This window comes from Melopsittacus undulatus, chromosome 4, assembly GCF_012275295.1.
Source record: "Melopsittacus undulatus isolate bMelUnd1 chromosome 4, bMelUnd1.mat.Z, whole genome shotgun sequence".
In the NCBI taxonomy this organism is placed as follows: Eukaryota; Metazoa; Chordata; class Aves; order Psittaciformes; family Psittaculidae; genus Melopsittacus; species Melopsittacus undulatus.
The window spans coordinates 24,526,051-24,543,649 of NC_047530.1; the positions used below are offsets into that span (position 1 = coordinate 24,526,051).

At 41.5% G+C, this 17,599-nt stretch overlaps 1 protein-coding gene across 3 annotated transcripts; it reads left to right on the plus strand.

Annotated features, from left to right (window-relative positions):
- The first annotated feature begins 3,934 nt into the window (after window positions 1-3,934).
- SLC25A29 (solute carrier family 25 member 29) lies at window positions 3,935-13,116 on the plus strand. 3 transcript variants are annotated; one of them, XM_034062186.1, is made up of 5 exons: window positions 3,935-4,030; window positions 5,540-5,583; window positions 7,525-7,559; window positions 10,067-10,150; window positions 10,753-13,116. In XM_034062186.1, the coding sequence occupies exon 5, from the start codon at window positions 10,786-10,788 to the stop codon at window positions 11,494-11,496; it is 711 nt and encodes a 236-aa protein (XP_033918077.1). In that variant the 5' UTR covers window positions 3,935-4,030; window positions 5,540-5,583; window positions 7,525-7,559; window positions 10,067-10,150; window positions 10,753-10,785; the 3' UTR covers window positions 11,497-13,116. The 3 variants fall into 3 exon arrangements, with proteins under 3 accessions (XP_033918077.1, XP_033918076.1, XP_030905297.1); XM_034062185.1 differs by lacking the exon at window positions 7,525-7,559 and having other exon boundaries at window positions 3,961-4,030; XM_031049437.2 differs by lacking the exon at window positions 3,935-4,030 and having other exon boundaries at window positions 5,567-5,583; window positions 7,484-7,559.
- Window positions 13,117-17,599: the final 4,483 nt, after the last annotated feature.

The following is a 17,599-nucleotide window of genomic DNA, read 5'->3' on the forward strand; positions in this document are numbered from 1 at the left end:
ACAAGAATGAAGGGAAACCTCTATTATCTCACCCCTCCAGCATCATCTGCAAAACCTCTTCCACCTGAACTTTCAGACCTGAAGGACAACAGGACAAAGAGAAGTGGGTCTTTGAAGGATAACATTAAATTATAACTTTAACCTTTTCTCTCAGACATGTGGCAGTGCAGTTGCCATACCTTCTGGTAGACTCTATATGTGTTCCAAGCTGTCATTAGCTCTTTCTTTTCTGTTTTCTCTATTTCATAAACCCCCATTTCACTATCCAGCAGGGAAGATAAGTGCTCCCAAAGAAGAAGAAAACAGGAAAAGCACAGCTCCTCACTCCAGCTTTCTAGGGGATGCATCTCAGCCAGTTGCAAGCTATGTTTGAATCTGTCTTAGAATAAAAAGAAGGGTGGTCACAGGTGAGCTGGATCTATGGAGCCTGAAGGGCACAAGAACTCCCAACAGATGAGTCACACTTTGAGCTGGAGGCATCACACAGCAACAAACTAGATGCAAGATCAGACATAGCTTTTGAACTATCTAGAAAAACAGCCTGAGAATAGAGTAGAACCATTAAATCTGTGTTTCCTTGAGTGTCAGGTTTAGCTCTCCTCTCCAAAAGTATGTCTCCACTGCACACATAGGGCCCTGGAACAACAGGCAAAATGTCTGGCCTAAGTAATACTACTAAAATATAAGAGCTATATGACCTCCTTCCCTTTATTGCAAAGGTTCTATGGAAGCCACACACAAATATAAGCACATGTATTGATTCACTGCTTCCACCCCCCTCTTAATAAACTCCTATGCATTTGTACAACATTGCCTCACAAGTGTAACTTGAACCAAAACCAAAACCCCAAGCAAGAAAAAAATGATAAAAAGGGAACTCCCCAGTGGGGCTAAAGCCATGTTCATTTCTTAGTGAATCAACCCACGACATCTCAGACTTTATACCCAGGAGCCCTTGATGTTCTCTGCACTAATACATAAAGCACCCTCCCCCCCTTCCCCCCCGGCCTTGAAGTACAATCCTCCTCCAGTGGGATTCAACAGCATTGAATAATTGAGTGAAACATTCAGTAGCATTGAATAAAGTTTAGTAGGAACAGGTCAAACATGCAGGAACAAGACAGGCCTTTGGAGATTGCAGCAACCTGGGAGGGGCTGCACAAACATCAACGGTAAGATCAGAATTCAAATGATCTTGACAAACTGGAAAAACAATCTGGAAAAAAACATTTAGCATGGACAGCTAGAAATGACTACGTAGGAAGGAATGGCAAGTACAAGATAGGGAACACTGTGGCACAAGCTGATCTACTGGAAGGGGTCTGGGGCGCATCATGCATCACAGCCTGCCCACAATGAACAAAATGTTATGACTCTTACAAATATCTGATCTCATATTCAGATGTATGACAAAGAGTTGTTGTCTGCAAATACCCAAGATAATCTCCCAGTATTCACTCAGCAAGGCTTTAAGGATTAGTTCAAGGAACTCCAGATCAACTGAAGAGGGGGGTAGAAGAATCAGAGGTCAAAAGATAATAATCAATATAATTCAGAGAAGAAAAGACTAATATAGAAACTGTCTTCAGATAACCGAATAAATGCCTGCAAAGAGAGAGGAAATGTTTTCCCTGTCCATTGTGGGCAAATATTAAAGTTACAAAACACTTCTGGGGGAGAAGGTAATTTCTCTGAGGCAGATTGCTTGGAAGATGAGGATTTAATAACAGATTAAAGACACTTTGGCCAGGGACACTTTGGCCAAACTGATCCTTCCGAGGCTTGTCTGCAAGGCAGATCTACATAACATCTGGACTTTCACCTGCAAAGCTGTGTACATGATTGTAGTTCCTATCACGGATGCCAGAGCAGACAAGATTCACAGAAATTCACTTCCACCTCTACTCAGAGAAAATTTTAAAGGAAAAGGACTGTCTGGGGCTTCCTGTCTTATTTCAAGCACTGGCTGCCAGGGTATGGGCTCAGCAAGGTCTAAGATATGTGTCAGGAGGTAGAACAGTGTGTGGTACAATAGGAGAGGGCAGCTCCCAAAGCCCTCTGCTGTGGTAAAGGGCAAGACCAGCCTTCCTGCCTGCTCTCTAACACTAATTGCTTGTCCCCAGGTAGGACAGGTATGTAAATCAGAGAATCCAAAGCATCCTGGAGACCCCTGGGGGCTTCTTTTGATTTGACAGAGTTTAGAGATGGGAAGGCCCCAAATGAGTGTTGTGTTGGAAGAAGGTATGGGAAAGGTCAGGAATTCATTGTGTGCTTTGCATTTTCATCTTATCTGTTTATTAATTGTAATGATGGTTCAAGAGCAGCTAAATCTGGGGCAGGTTCTCAGGTTTTGTTCTGCAGTAGTAGTTTCTGACCTCCTGAGAAAGATCCTTGTCTTTGCTCATTCATTGTGTGTTTTCTGTTTGCACAGAAGGGAAAAGCTGACTTAATTTTTAATATGCTATTCCACTGCAAGACTTTATCAGCTTTGTATTGAGCTGCTACACCTAGGAAAGGGCTGCCATGACAATTGGGGGGAAAAAAAAGAGAAAAAAAAGAGATAGATCCAAATGCTTTTCCATTCTGCTTCTGGAAGTTGCTCTCTCTAAGCAAAGCTTGAATACGCAAATTATTGTTCCAGGCCACTGTTGTGCCCTTTTCTCAGACATTGCCTGCAGAAACAAGGAGTGGCTTAAACAGGGCTCCCTTTTGAAACTGTCAACAGCTTGAATTTCCCATTTAAAGTCTCTGGCATCAGCAGTGCACCTTGAAGCCAGGTAATGTTAGCAGGAAAGCAGTTAATACAAACCAAGAAAAGTCTGAGAGGAGAGTACAGGAGAAGCCTCTTTGGCAGTAATGTGTAATACTGAGATCCAGGCCTCTGCTAAATCTCATGGGCAGCAGGCTACTGATTTGTGGCCATGACCATTAGAGGTAGGGTCTCATCCCTGTGCTTCCAGCTGTGCCATGGGGGCAGGAGTTAGCCTAGAGACCGCATCTCCTGGTGCAGCCCTTCCTCCCCTCTTTGGTTTAACACTAGTGGGGGAGTCTGTTATAGAATCACAGAATGGGTTGGGTTGGAAGGGAAGTTAAAGCTCATCCAGTTCCAACCCCTCGGCCATGGGCAGGCACACCTTCCACTAGACCAGGACGCTCCAAGCCCCATTCAACCTGGCCTTGAACAATGCCAGGGATGGGGCAGCCACATATTCTCTGGGCAACCTGTGCCAGCGCCTCAACACCCTCATCTTTAAGAATTTCTTCTTTGTTTATAATCTGTACCTTCAGGTTTAGGGCTAAATGTTTACTCCTTCTTCTACCATTACAGGCTCTGGTAAAAAGTCTCTCACCATCTTTATAAGCCCCCTTTAAGTATGGAAATACCACAACAAGGTCTCCCTGTAGCCTTCTCTTTCCCAGTCTGAACAACCCCAGCTCTCTCAGCCATTCTTCATAGGAGAGGTGTTACAGACGTTTCATTGCTATTAAAAAGAAACACCCCATCCAAAGTCCTCTGGCATAAGCTCTGCAGGCTTTCCAACCACCAGCGCCCAGGGATGCCTCATCCAGAAGGCAAGACGCCGAGGACAGCGTCCCTAACCACCCCAAACAGCTCGGGGTGTTGATACTCAGCAGGAGGGGTGCTCTAACCTCTGATCTCCCTCCCCAGATCACCACATCCCAGTTTATTTCTGCCTCTACACCAGGTTAACTGCTCGGATGCAGCTGCAGAACAGAACAGACCCGTCCCGCGCAGCTCCGGTCCCCATCTCCTTTAGTCCCGTCCCGCCCTTTGCCCGGAGCCGCCTGGCACAGCCGCCAGTGGCTGCGGGCTGCGGGGGGGAGTTGTCCCGGTGCCCGCCCCTCTGCAGGCCCGGCCCGGCCCCCGTCCTGCGGGGGGGCGGAGGCGGGCGGTAGAAAGGGCGGTCGGCGGGGCGGGCAGCGGCAGTGCGTGGAGCGGTATCGCGCAAGGGCCGGGCCCCGCCGGGTACCAGCATGGCTCTGGATTTCCTCGCTGGATGCGTCGGCGGTGAGGGACGGGAAAAGGGGGAACGGGGGAAAAGGAAAATAAAGGAAAAGGGATGGGAGGAAAGGAAAACGGGGGAAATAAAACAAAAAATTAAATACCGGGGAAAAGGGGCGATAAAAAGGCGGGGGGCGGAAGGGAGGGCAGGGCTGGGTGCAGCTCTTTTATTTTGGGAGCGGAGACCTGAGCTGGACACAGGGGATGGAGCGGCCGCCCCGGCGCAGGTGGTGCTGAAGCTGGGGAAGGGCAAGGGGTGCGGAAGGTCTCAGGGAGTTCCCGCAGGGGCGGGGTAGCAGCCGCCCTGTCTGTAACGGAACCCGGCCTGCCCGAAGGGGCTGGATGCGGTGGCTGACAGGGAGCGAGTTCTCGGGTGAGCACACGGGCAGCAGCAGACCCATAGGGGAGGCTGAACATGAAGAGGAGAGAATGCTTATGCTTGCTTTGCTCGTCCCTGTGCATCTGCTTAAGGCCCTCCTTCTATTTTTAGCAGTTGTTAAATTGCATTCAGGAGATTTATTCTCGCGTCTTTTCAGATATTCACGTTTGATGTTCTTCTTGCCGCCCTGGCAAAGAGAATTTGTTTTTTTTTCTTGCAGCTTCTGACTTCATCGTAAGTGATCCTTGCCTCATCAGGGATCCCACAGGACTGGTTGTGCCACCAGTCTTTTCATGCTGAACACAGCACATCGCTATTTTTGTGATTTGGACTACCTTGCCATTGTGCTGGCTTTGAACAACCAGGGCTACACCATCCTAGAGAGGGCACTGTATTTCTGCCACATCCTCTCAGGAGAGGGAGGGATGTTACCTGCCAATGCAAGAAGGTGCACTGAACCACTCTGTGGTTCTTGCTGTTGTCAGCTAACATAAGCGGATCAATGGTTCAGAGAAATACAGACCCAGAGGATTCCTTGCCTCAGCCAGTACTTGCCAAATGCATGTATCCAAATTAGTATAAGGAACAGGCCTGAATGTAACTTCTAAAAAATCCTTTGATGCTAGAATAAAGCAGAGGGCTTTGGTAATGGATGGTCCTTCTGCAGGTGCTACCATTGCAACTGGAAAGGCTGTGGGCAGAGTGCAGGGATTTTTTTTCTGCCTTTAGGGAAACTCTCAGGTTTTCTATGCCTCCACAGGGTGGCATGTATGAGAAATGTTTTGTTTCAGAGGAAACGTGTGATTTCTGCCTGCTGGACTCACCTTGGGCTGAGGCCCAGAATCATTGTTTACCATCCTGTATGGTGTGGCATGCTCTGTAGTCACACACCCCAATCCCCACCTGGGGTCCAGGAGCTTGACTAAAACATAAAGGCACTAAGTGTTGGCTTAAAGGACTAAGTTGTAGGTTTCTCATCTTCTGACTTGATAGGGTGCTCTTTCCCTGGCCTACCAGTAAGGCTCTGCCTCAGTCTGGAGGTACTGCTTGGGCTATTGCAGCCCCAAGGATTCAGGAAGAAAACTGATAAAAGAAGAAAACTGTGAGTCATAACCATGGCATTTGTTTTATTTCAGGTGCTGCAGGAGTACTGGTAGGACACCCATTTGACACTGTTAAGGTGGGTTGATTATGAAATACCTTTGTCTCTAGGTAGAAGAAGTTTTCCAAGGAGTGGGGGAGGAAAAAACCAAAAATCCCCAGACACTGTAGGAGCATAAATCTGTGCTGGAAAACCTGGAGCAACCCTCCCCAGCTGCTGTTGTAGACCTGCAGCTATTCAGAACTGAAAAAAGCTCTATATGTATGATTCATTCCAGGAACATGACAAATATTGGCCTAAATTTAAAGCTTATTAGTGTAGTAAAAATGTTGTATTAGAAAGTACAATCTTCCATTTAACTTAATTTTGTCCTAAGCTTGCTTCTCTGCAACTGTTCATCACTAACTGTTAAAACTGCCTCCCTCTGCTTTTGTAATTCAAACCTGCTTTGTTACTAGGTTGAAACCTTGTGTTTTGTTTTCTTCTCAAGCTCTGCTACTTACCCCTCAAGCATTAATTTGTTACGCTAGCTAAAGGGTGTAAGTGCGTAAAGATCTACAGCATGAAGCTTGTCGGGGGCTTTTTCGTCCTTTCAAGTATGTTTTGGTAACTCTGCGAGTTAAGATTGATTTTCTGATGGTCTGGGAGCCGTATGTATCATGCATACCAAGGAGAGCTACTTCAAAAATAAGATTTGAAACCTAAAATCCTTGAATCCAAAGTCTCACACTGGAAGAATTGAAGAAGGCATGTCAGTATATTCCCTGCTGAATTAATACAGCTGATCACTTGACTGCAGCAGGCAGCATGCCACCCACTAGACCTATATTTGGAATAACTCTACCTTCCTGAATTTAGATATGCAAAGGGCTGATAGTATTACTGAAGTCGTCACCATATTCTGTGTTCTAGCACACAGCTAATTCAACACATACCTTCCTACCTGGATATCAGTCCTTGCTAGTCAAGTGCAAGCTACTCAAATAGCAAAACCTGTATGTTTATCAGAATATGGCAAACTTAACTGTTAAAGAATTGGGTTGGATCCTAGTATATGTTTTCAGGAGCAGTATTATCCAGACTTGCACATTTTCTTATGGTAGTACAGTGCCAGCTGTCTCTCTTCTCGTGCCCCCATCCCGCCAAATTTTACATGCTTAACTGAAGGTGATGGGTCATTTCACTGAAGCCAGCAAAACTGCTAAAAGTCTGTGCTCAGACTGAAGTTAACCATGTGTGGGGTCTTCCTGGTTTGTAAAGTGGAATAGCTTCTAGTGCATGAAACTAAACATTGCAGTGTCTGCAAAACTGCGGCTCCCACGTTAGTTCCAGCAGATCTATTAATGCAAATAGGTGTGCTGGCTTTAGAGAAAACATCTTGCTTTACAACAGAGCAAATAGCTTGTCTCTGGATGACTTTAAATGTTCTATGAATTCCAGCATGGCACACTATATTTTCATACCCATTGGAAGGCATTATAAACAATTATTTCTTTTTGTTAAATACTAATGTTTGTGTTATTAGCTGGCATAGCCACCACTCTATGGGGGAAAACTAACACTATAACCAGTCTATAAAAAAAAAAAACAAAAACAAAAGGCATTGCATAACTAGTTGTGTATGTATGTTTGTTAAGAATTAACCCCTTTTATAGTTCTGTAGTGTTTAAAGGGCTAACTGGTAGTCACCTTAGACTGTAAGTTCTTAATGTAATTGGACAATGGGAAAGCTGTTTAGATAAGCTAGAATTTTACTTCTGTCTTGTCTGTAAAGCTCTTTTTTTTGGCTGTTGATCATGTTTCACATTGTGGGGAGGGGGATGGTGGGACACACAGGGAGAGATTAAGCCTGTGAAGTTGCCCTGCTAGACCCACAGCTGAGCTGCTCTCAGAACTTGCAAACTCCTTGAACCTGGTTTGTTGTATAAATGTATAAAATTGCTTTTTTGCTTTTAACTGCCTTTACTTTCTGAGCTAGGGGCTGTCTTCATTAACAGCAAAAGTGTTACTTTGTTGTAGATGACAGATAAGCCTCATCACTGGAGAGTTACCTAGTAAGTATAGCCCAGGTGAACACTTCTGTTTCTCTCAGTCTTAATTTATTCCAAAATGTATTAGTTCAAATAAAGACCTAAAAGAATTATGAAGATTTTTCCCTTTTTAGTTTTATACTGATGTGTCCCTCTTCTACAGCTAGGGCATGGAGGGAGTGGGGTTTAAAGAGACATTTTTTTTTTTCTAAGTAAAGTCTTATTCTGAACCTTCTTTCTGGTATGCATTTCTGGCTGTATACATTTCTACATACAGTGGCTCTGAAACAATCTCAGGAACACTGTCATTGAAGTCTTAAACACTGCATATCCTTGGAGGTCATTTTCATTGCTCAGACACTTCCAAATGACTTAATTTGCACATTATTAAACGCTTGGACTGTTGTGGGGGTGTGGTGGGTTATTTTGCTTATTAGTCTTGAGTACCTCTATGCAAGCCATTAGTGGCATGAAATTACAGTGTTACTATTGGACCTAAAACTTCAGTACTAGTGGTTTCAAATAAGGAGGAAAGCAAGAATATTATGCAAGGAATAGAACAGAGGGTTAAACTTTGCACATGATTCATCCTTCCAATAGTTTTACACACTAAAGAGCTTGTTGAATATGGGATTTTAATAGTAATGAAATAAAGTTCATATGTGTTCATTGCCTGACCTGGTAGTTTGCTGATGTGGGTACCCCTATGTGATCAGCACTGTGCTCAAGTGAAAGAGCTGGGTTTCATTCTTGGACCTTGAGTGTTAGTATTTTCTAAATATCCCACAACAAGGCTTCATTGGTCGATACTTCACAAATTATTTAGACAAAAACAGTGGGAGCTTTATGCCACTAGGAAATTCAACCTATATACAGAATAGGATTAATTCTAAACTACTGAAGACATGTATAGAAATGTTAAAGTAAGAAGGTTCTTCTCCCAAAGCCCATACACGTGGAGATCCCCTGACTTTACAGATGGGGCTTGAAACCATAGCAGTAAACTGTAAATGGAATAAAATCTTTGTTTTGCCTAATTCTGACAGCTCATTGAGATTTATGACCTTGCTTGTGGATCAGGCTTAACAATCTGCCTACCCCCAAATGTCACTTTGGATAACAAAGGATTTGTTTTCTTTGAATTCTACCCTAAGCCTACTTTTAATACTAAAATGTTTTAAAGCCCTCTTCCATCTTGGAAGATGAAGTGATCTTGGCCTCTCAGCAGGGCTAGCTAACACTAACATGCATATTAAAAAGACATTGTAAACTAAACTTTGTTTTGTAAATCAAGTCACATGTTGTGAGAATATAAACCCCCTAAAATATTTCTATTTATTCTTTTTGTCTCAAAAAGAAAGCTACCCCAATTATAGAAAATAAACCATGTCCCCAAATCCTTTTCTAGGCCAACATCATCGTGCAGAGCTGTCATCATTGGGGTGGTGTTTATTATTACTCTAGGGAAGCAGTGACAAAAAGATCATAAAGTCAGGAATTTTTCATACAGATCTGATAATATTTTCCTCTGTTCAGACTGAGACTTGACTTCTTTTTGCCCTGGAGTTGCAGCAGCATTAAATGGCTGATAAGCATCTTTTCTGAGGAATACTGCAGCTCTCTGTGCTAGAGATCAAAGGATTCCTAACTTTGCCAATCAATTTGTTGAGTTTACTGCAGCATAGGGCTTTGCATGAACTGAGCAGCTTTGAGACTTTGTGTCAAGGACAAATTAGCAGGAAAAAAAAAGGATTGGGCTTTTCCATTACAAGTTAAAAAACATCTAGAAAAGGGACTTTCCCCTCATATTGCCAGTTACAGTGACATCTATCTGTCCAGCAGATCATAACATTTCCATTTTAGAAAAGTTAATTGATTACTAACAATAAAGGTTTGAAATGGCCACACCCTCACCAATGGTTTGTGTTCAGCAGGTTAAAAAAACAGACTAAGATTTAAAACGACAAGTTGATTTTTACTATTATGCAATACACATCTTATAGAGTCACTTTCCAGCTACCCTCTGAAATATACCAGATGTTAGTGAAGGGTCCCCAGGTCTGGCAGCAGAAACACTATGGGGGTGGTGTTGAAAGTTCCCATCCTTTTAAAAATTATCCTTATTTCATGCTTAGAATTTTATAAAAATATTTACATCAGGTTTGTACAGTTATTCCTTAGTGTGAACAGAAGTATTTTTGGCAGCTAAAGAAAGTCATTATTCTAGTCAGTACTGGAAGCTCCTGTCTGAAATTCTAGAGAATGGTGTACCCTCTTGTACTTCCACATAGTGTTTTTCTATTATTCACAAGTAGTTAATAACCCTTCTACTTTCATTTTTTTCACCCCCAAAATTAAATTAAAACACACAATACTTCTAAATTATTTTGCCACATGTGATGTTCCAGTGTTCAACCTGTGCTCTTGCATATACACTGCTATAGCAAATCTTCATACATATACAAGACACTTAATTTATCAATTAGGCTGTTCTTGACATACAAATCTGTACCTTGTACAACTTTTTATAGGTTCGTCTGCAAGTTCAAAATGTAGAGAAACCTCTCTACCGTGGGACTTTCCATTGCTTTCAATCCATCATAAAGCAAGAATCTGTAAGTACAAAATTAATGCTTTTCATATCTTCATGTATTTTCAATCAGAAGGGTGGAAAAGCTGCTAAAACCCCTACAAATATTGAAGATGAAGACAGGCATACTCTGAACCTCCCTTGAGCATAGGGCAGACAGTGTAGTCAGAAGTTTGCCAGAAACTGAAAGTTGCTATTTTGAAGGTAACATTTTAATTAAGTTATTTGAATAGCTAGTTTTCTGAGAATCCAAGCAATATGAGCAATGAGTGAAGAAATTGGTGAAGGGTTTTTTTTGCGCTGAAGCTGAAATACCATAACTAAAAGGGTGGGTTTGGGCTTTTAGCGACTTAAAGTGTAAAATTTGCCAGAAAAACTTTTCTGTGGAAGGACTGAGATTGTTTTCTGGATGTGTTCAGCATTGTATTTGTACTGCTAAAAGTGGTTAGAATTTTGTGTCTTGGGCAGTGATTAAATTATTATTACAAAGCAAGATGGTACTCATATTATGGCCACTGCTAGAAAATTAGGACACAAGGGACAGCCAGAAAAGCCACATTCTGCACAGTTTCAGGAGGTTTATGAATATAACTGTTGAAAAGGGGTTTTCCTTCCTTCTTCCATTAGGCTTTTGGACTCTATAAAGGTATTGGGTCACCAATGATGGGACTCACCTTCATTAACGCGCTTGTGTTTGGTGTACAAGGAAACACACTTCGTGCTCTTGGAAAAGACACTCCTCTAAACCAGTTCCTTGCAGGGTCAGCAGCAGGGGCTATCCAGTGCATCATCTGCTGTCCCATGGAGTTGGCAAAGACAAGAATGCAGCTTCAAGGAACAGGTGAATATAAACAAAAAACAAAGAACTACAAAAATTCTCTGGATTGTTTGATCAAAATCTATCAAAAGGAAGGGCTAAGGGGTATCAACAGGGGCATGGTCTCTACATTCATAAGAGAGACTCCAAGCTTTGGCTTTTACTTCCTGACCTATGACTTAATGACCAGATATTTAGGCTGTGAAGCTGAAGACAGTTATGTTATTCCAAAACTGCTGTTTTCTGGAGGGATATCAGGAATAGTATCCTGGCTCTCAACCTATCCCATGGATGTGATCAAATCCCGGCTTCAGGCTGATGGAGTTGGAGGCATTACACAATACAATGGCATTTTAGACTGTGTCAGAAAGAGTTACCATGAAGAAGGCTGGAGGGTGTTCACAAGAGGCCTTACTTCCACACTTCTCCGTGCTTTTCCCGTCAACGCAGCTACCTTTGCTACTGTCACTGTGTTCCTAATGTACATGAGGTCAGAAGACAGTCCTCGTGAATGTGAACCAGGTCCAGTGATCCAGCAGCCTTCCAGTTTGTGAACCTTATCTGTTTGTTCTTCTGATCCAAAGCTTGGCTGCTTGGGATTTTTGAGTTTTAACACGACCCGCACAAGTGGTGTGCATGTACACTATCTGTATAAAGAATTTCTAAATGTGTCAAGTTAGGATTTCATCTCATTACTTGTATGAAGTACATACTGCCTTATTAAGGACTTAATATCTAGTAGTATGCAAGTAAGATGGGAACCTGCCTTTAGAAAGTCCTGTACAGTCACTGTTGCAGCTCCAGATTTGGATCTGAAGAATGTCGTAGTACCAGAAATCAGGTTTTCTTCCACTCATGTCTGAATGAGCTGAATATGCAAATGTTTTCAGAAAATAAATGCTGGTTTTGTATGTAACAGGAATAAGTATAGTCCTCTAAGGTGCAGTGTGGGGAGAAATGGAGGCATTTTGCAGGTAACCCTGAACTGTTTAAGACATGAACTAGCATTCAGCTAGTTAGGCGTTTTACTTTTCTTTTGCCTTTATACGTCAGTATTTTATTAGCAACTTTGTTCATACTGGTTTGCTAAAAAAAAAAAAAAAAAGAAAAAAAAAGTTATTTGTTCCTAAGCCACTCCCTTACCTTTCAGCTTTGAATAAATACCTTAAACACAAAGTTATCATCTGCATTCATATGCATTTATTCCTTTAACTCTCAAGGCTTGTAAGGATTTAGGGAAATTCAAATCTAGCAACACTGATGTTATTTGCCTTCACCTCTGTTTCTTGTTTGGCAGTGCATGGATTACATTGACACAGATTCAGCCCAAGTAGACTTTGTTCTCCAAAGTTAATGCAACTTTGTCCCCCTTCTCCCAATATGCCACATAGCCACCAGTGATGTACAGAAATCAAAGTCCTACCTGTGGTATTGCACAAACGTTTGTGGGTGCAATGTTAGCTTAGCAGCTTGATGTACAGCAGAAATATGTACATGTTTAGAACTGGAGGTTTTATACCTTAGAAACAGGGGTGTAAGCACCTGAAATGGTTGATGTTCAATACACTTGTGAATTTAAACAACACCAATTTTTATTTAGTTGTAGTGCTACTGGATAGAAACCTGAATAGAATTTGGAGAATTTTCTTGTTACATTAATCTGCTGTGATTTCTTTTTCTTTAGCAGTCTGTTCAAGAGGGACTGCATTAGTTCAAAGATCTATAAACAGTTATTTAAGATTTAGAGTAAGAGCTACACATATTTAGCACAAATAGGAAGGAGGAAGGAGTGCCTGTGTGTGAGGAATATTCTGAAACATAAACTAGTTCAGTAAGTATAACTTCTTACCCTTTTGGTTGGGACAAGTGCAATATGTGTTTAATTTATGTGAATTTTCTAAAGAAACCTTATTTCATAGCATTTTGCACTGTAACAAAATATGCTGGAGAAACCTGTAAAACTGGTATGTCTTTTTATACCTTGGAGGTATGTTGGATGTTTTAGTGCCTACTTGCACTGAGATTCAAATTGAATGTTAAATCTGTCTACTAAGCTGCATATGCACAACAACTCACAACAAAGACCATTTACACCTTTGTACTGTAATTACTGTATATAAAATTGAGGGAATTACTGTATATAAAATTGAGGGAATAAATTTTTTAAAAATTTTGACTTTGGTTCTTTTAAAGTTTCTTCTGTTTTGCTCAGATGCTTCTTGTGTTAAATCTAGCTTGAAAAGAGTGGGGTTTCTGGCTTTTACCTGAAGAAGCTTATTCCTCATCCACCTTCCATACACCACCAGGAAGTGCAGTGCCTTGTTCTGGCTTAGTGTTCATTGAAGCAAAGGAGGGAAGTTGCCTGAACTTGCTTCTTCAAGCTGGTGTTTTCAGTGAGTACCTCACTTGAAGATATTATAGCTACTAAGAGAAAAATCCTGCTTTTAGAGCCAAAGAGCCAGCAGCATGCCTCACCCTTTTATATTGTGTATTTATTTGGTTTAAGCAGTGCTGATCAGCATCAGGGCTGCACAACTGCAGAAGACAAGTCAAGGGTCCCTCCAAAGCAAATCAGAATCAAGTGCCAGGTCTGCCAATAGCACTATTCATACCTGAATCAGGAGAATGCTTGGCTCCAAGATGCACAGGTTTAGCAAAAAGCAGTGTCAGTTGTAGCTTTTTGTTTCTAGACAGCCCAACCAGCCCAGAAAGAGCATCAATATTCCAAATAAAATACCACACAGACAGGGTGCTAGATGAGAGAAGGGAAAGGCCACCACTTCTTCAACTAACCCTCACCAGAAGCAGTTGCAGCCAAGTACCTAATGTTCTTGGAGAAGGAGCAACAATGTTGTGAACTATGGCACCAAAGCAAATACTTAGAATAAGCAAACACTGTGTCCCTAAAAGACAGTAACATCATTAAAACAGAAAGGGCCATACAATGTTTTACTTGCAGTATTTACTAACACATTCTCTTCAGAAATTCATCCATCTGGAACTTAGAAGAAATAATCAGTAGCAGACACTAGAGGTTACTCAACAAGCCAGAGGGAGAAAGCCAGTTTTCAACCTAGTCTGATGTTAGCAGCTCAAAAGCTGTGTAGCTTCTAATTATTAAACCAAGCTAGGCAACAGTTTAAGCCTTTTTAAACATGATTCAGTTTCTTCCCACTAGACTTCTGATATGTCATCCAATTTAACCGAGTCAGACAAACTGTATATTGCCTCGCCAGATCCTCCTTCCTACAAGTATTATCAAGCATCATAATACTGGGTAAGAGATGCTCTATTAATACCCCAGCAAGCGAAGGGAGTAAGATAAAATTAACCGAAAGTAAAACTCACCTACTATCAACTGTCCATACCCTACTCTCTTATGACCCACCCTGCTAGTGGATGGGAGATACCAGTGTCACAAGCTGTAGCCACAAACAATTAGGACAAGAGGAAAAAAAAGTAGACAGTTAACCCCCCCTCCTCCCCCAAGTTTTAAAGAAGCTATTTTATCATGGCTGCAACTATAACACAACAGGTTTGTTGGGTTTTTTGCTTTTCTTCCTTGCCTTTCTCTGCATACACTTTTTTTACAGTTCACATGAAAAAGTAGCAAGATATTCAAGAGATAAAAACCCGTACACATTGCAGGTGCAGGACAGGTTGCATACTGGGAAAGTTACCACAGCACAAGTGTAGAGCTGACCTTTTGGAGAAGAGATCTGTTTGTTCTCTGAAATTGAGTATATTTACTATTATACTGGAAAACAGGTATTAACAGCTGTTGTTAGCCAGGCTTTTGACCTGTGGGTAGTTAAAGAACAACCTGAAGGCCAGAAGTGTGCCAAACACCATTAGATTAGCAGAAGGTGCAGTCAAACCCCTCTTCTGCCAGAAAAACACCTAGAGAAAACAAGCTTTAACAGGGCAATGTGATGTATCAAACACCAGTCACAGAGATAGATGAAGGATACATGGGACTGTATGACTCTAGGAGGCAGAGCAAGAGAGTAGGGAACCAGAAAACTTGCTGGGCCAAACTTAGCTGAGATAGGCTTTGAAATTCTAAGGAAGCAAAGTGCTTATCAATGTCCTGGAATTTATGTAATTTCATGGGCAGTAAGGGAGGGAACCAGAGGAAAATAAGCCATTTTCAAACTCCCAGTGGCTTTGCAATTTTTGTACTAGTGTTATGCTCACTAACTACAAAAATGGTTATCGCTAACAAAAAAAAAATAAATAGTGACATAATAGTCACAATAACATATGATATACAGTAAAAGTTTGTCTACTTAAGAGTTCATTATCACTTCTAACTGATTTGACCTAGAATGTGATGTTAAGCTATAGTTTCAGCAATAAATTAAAAGCAACCAAGCAGAGGTCTACAGTGAAAAATAATACCACATATATTGACATAAATGGAAAAAAAGGCAAGTCCTAATGTTCACAAAACACCCTTCAAGTCAATAAAACTTTTAAATAACACAGTTAAAATTCTTGGCATCATTTGACAGGCTGAAAGAGTTGGGGTTGTTCAAGCTGGAGAAGAGAAAGCTCAAGACAGACCTTACTCCAGTCTTCAGTACCTAAAGAGAACCTACAGAAAAGCTGGAGAGGAACTTTTTACAAGGGCATGTAGTGACAGGACAAGGGGGAATGGCTGTAAACTGAAGGAGGGTAGATTTAGATTAGACATTAGGAAGAAATTCTTTACCATAAGGGTGGTGAGGCACTGGAACGGGTTGCCCAGAGAAACTGTGCCTGCCCCATCCCTCGCAGTGTTCAGGGCCAGGTTGGACAGGGCTTTGAGCAACCTGGTCTAGTGGATCATGTCCCCGCCCATGGCAGGGGTGTTGGAACTAGATGATCTTTTAAGGTCCCTTCCAAACCAAACAATTCTATGATTATATGATTATATTATATGCAGGGGTGTTGGAACTAGATGATCTTATTGTATTTTGACTGTTTTTTCTTACTGAAACAGGGTTTTTTTACTAACAGTAAAATAGAGTTGTTCCATTTCAACCATATCTAGGTGTCAATCAATAAATTAATAAAATCATAATGAAGGTTGACTTCATAGTCTGCACTGCTGGCTAAATATATCCAAATAGGAAGAACTGCTGCTAGAGTAATCTGACTTGGCTAGACTAAAGCTGGTATTAAACAAAATTAGTACGCTTTTTCCAGGGCCCAATCTGCACTGCTCATTGCAAGGGGGTTGGACTAGATGGCCTCTGAAGGTCCCTTCCAACCCCAAATATTCTATGATCTATGATTCTAATCTAGTTGCCTTAAGCAGAGATTTATACTAGATCAGGTATACTCAAGTGTTGCAATCAACCAGGTCACACACCTTGTGCACTGATGTATTATATTATATCTTAATATCTTTCACTTCAGGAACAGTCTAAAAAGATAATTTTCAAACAGGCTAGTAATAAAGTCCAAGTATTTAAACTGTAACTGAAGGATGTAAAAATAACTCCCACCCTCTATTTCCTCCAGGCAGATACCTGCTTCCCTGCTAGTACCGTACACTTTCATTTCACACACTGGAAAAAAAAATAAGATAAAATCCCCTATCCCTAACCTATGCAAGAGGAAAGAATAAAAAAATAAACAAACAAGAAACCACACAAAAGGAAAATACTATGGTTTATCTACAGGTTATTCCTTGCAATCCATTTCCAAACCATAAACACTGGCAAGCACTTTCAGGCTATGGGAGAATCTTCTTTGAGAAAAATAGAAACCTGTTAAAAAAAAATAAGTGAATACATAAGCTGCATGATGACCCATGTGTGAGGCAGGAAAAAACACTGCAAGCCAAAACTGCAAATGGCACCATTAGTGAGGTTCTTGGCAAGCGTGTTGCAGCTCTAAAGGACACCTGACTTCATGAGCCCTTAAATGAAAACACTAACTAATGCGACAGTTTTATACAGATTTGTCCTGCAACTGACTGCTGGGATGAGCTTTAGCTGAAGTAGATTAGGCCATATCTGGTCACCAAGCTTTTTTGTGTATGCATCTTTCACTGTTTAACAAGCAGCCCATCTCATGCCTAGTGTTTATCTGCTCTATGACGTATCTCAAAAATATACCTGTTACTCATGAAAAAACATTCTTTTGAAATACATCTTTACTGTGGACCTGGTCTGGAGAGAGCAGCAGTTTGAGATCTTTGATTCCCTGAAGAGCAACAATGCAGGGCCCTCTGATGATCTGTCCTGCAGTCCCTGGAATTACCTTGCAATCATCAGGAGCAGCAACACACTGAAAGGAAGTCAAATAGCAAAGTCCCAACTGTCTCAGGTGAGCTGAGGCTCTTCAGGAAGCCACTGCACAGGTGTTTTACATGTCTATCAGCCAACTAAAATAGCCATTTACAGCTGAAAGCACATTCATTAACGCTACAGAACATTACATCTCCCAAGTCTGTTAAGGTTTGCTGAACACCACAGGACACCCTACACACACTTGACCTCACAGGGGCAGCCTGACACTTTGCTATTCTTTCTGCTGGTCATGCTGTACAAACTGGTAATTCACTGCCATCTCCTGGCAAACTACTATTCAAGAGCATCCGTACAGAGCAAAATAAAGCATTGACATAGATGATACCTAGCATCAGCCCAATTAGAAACTTTCAAG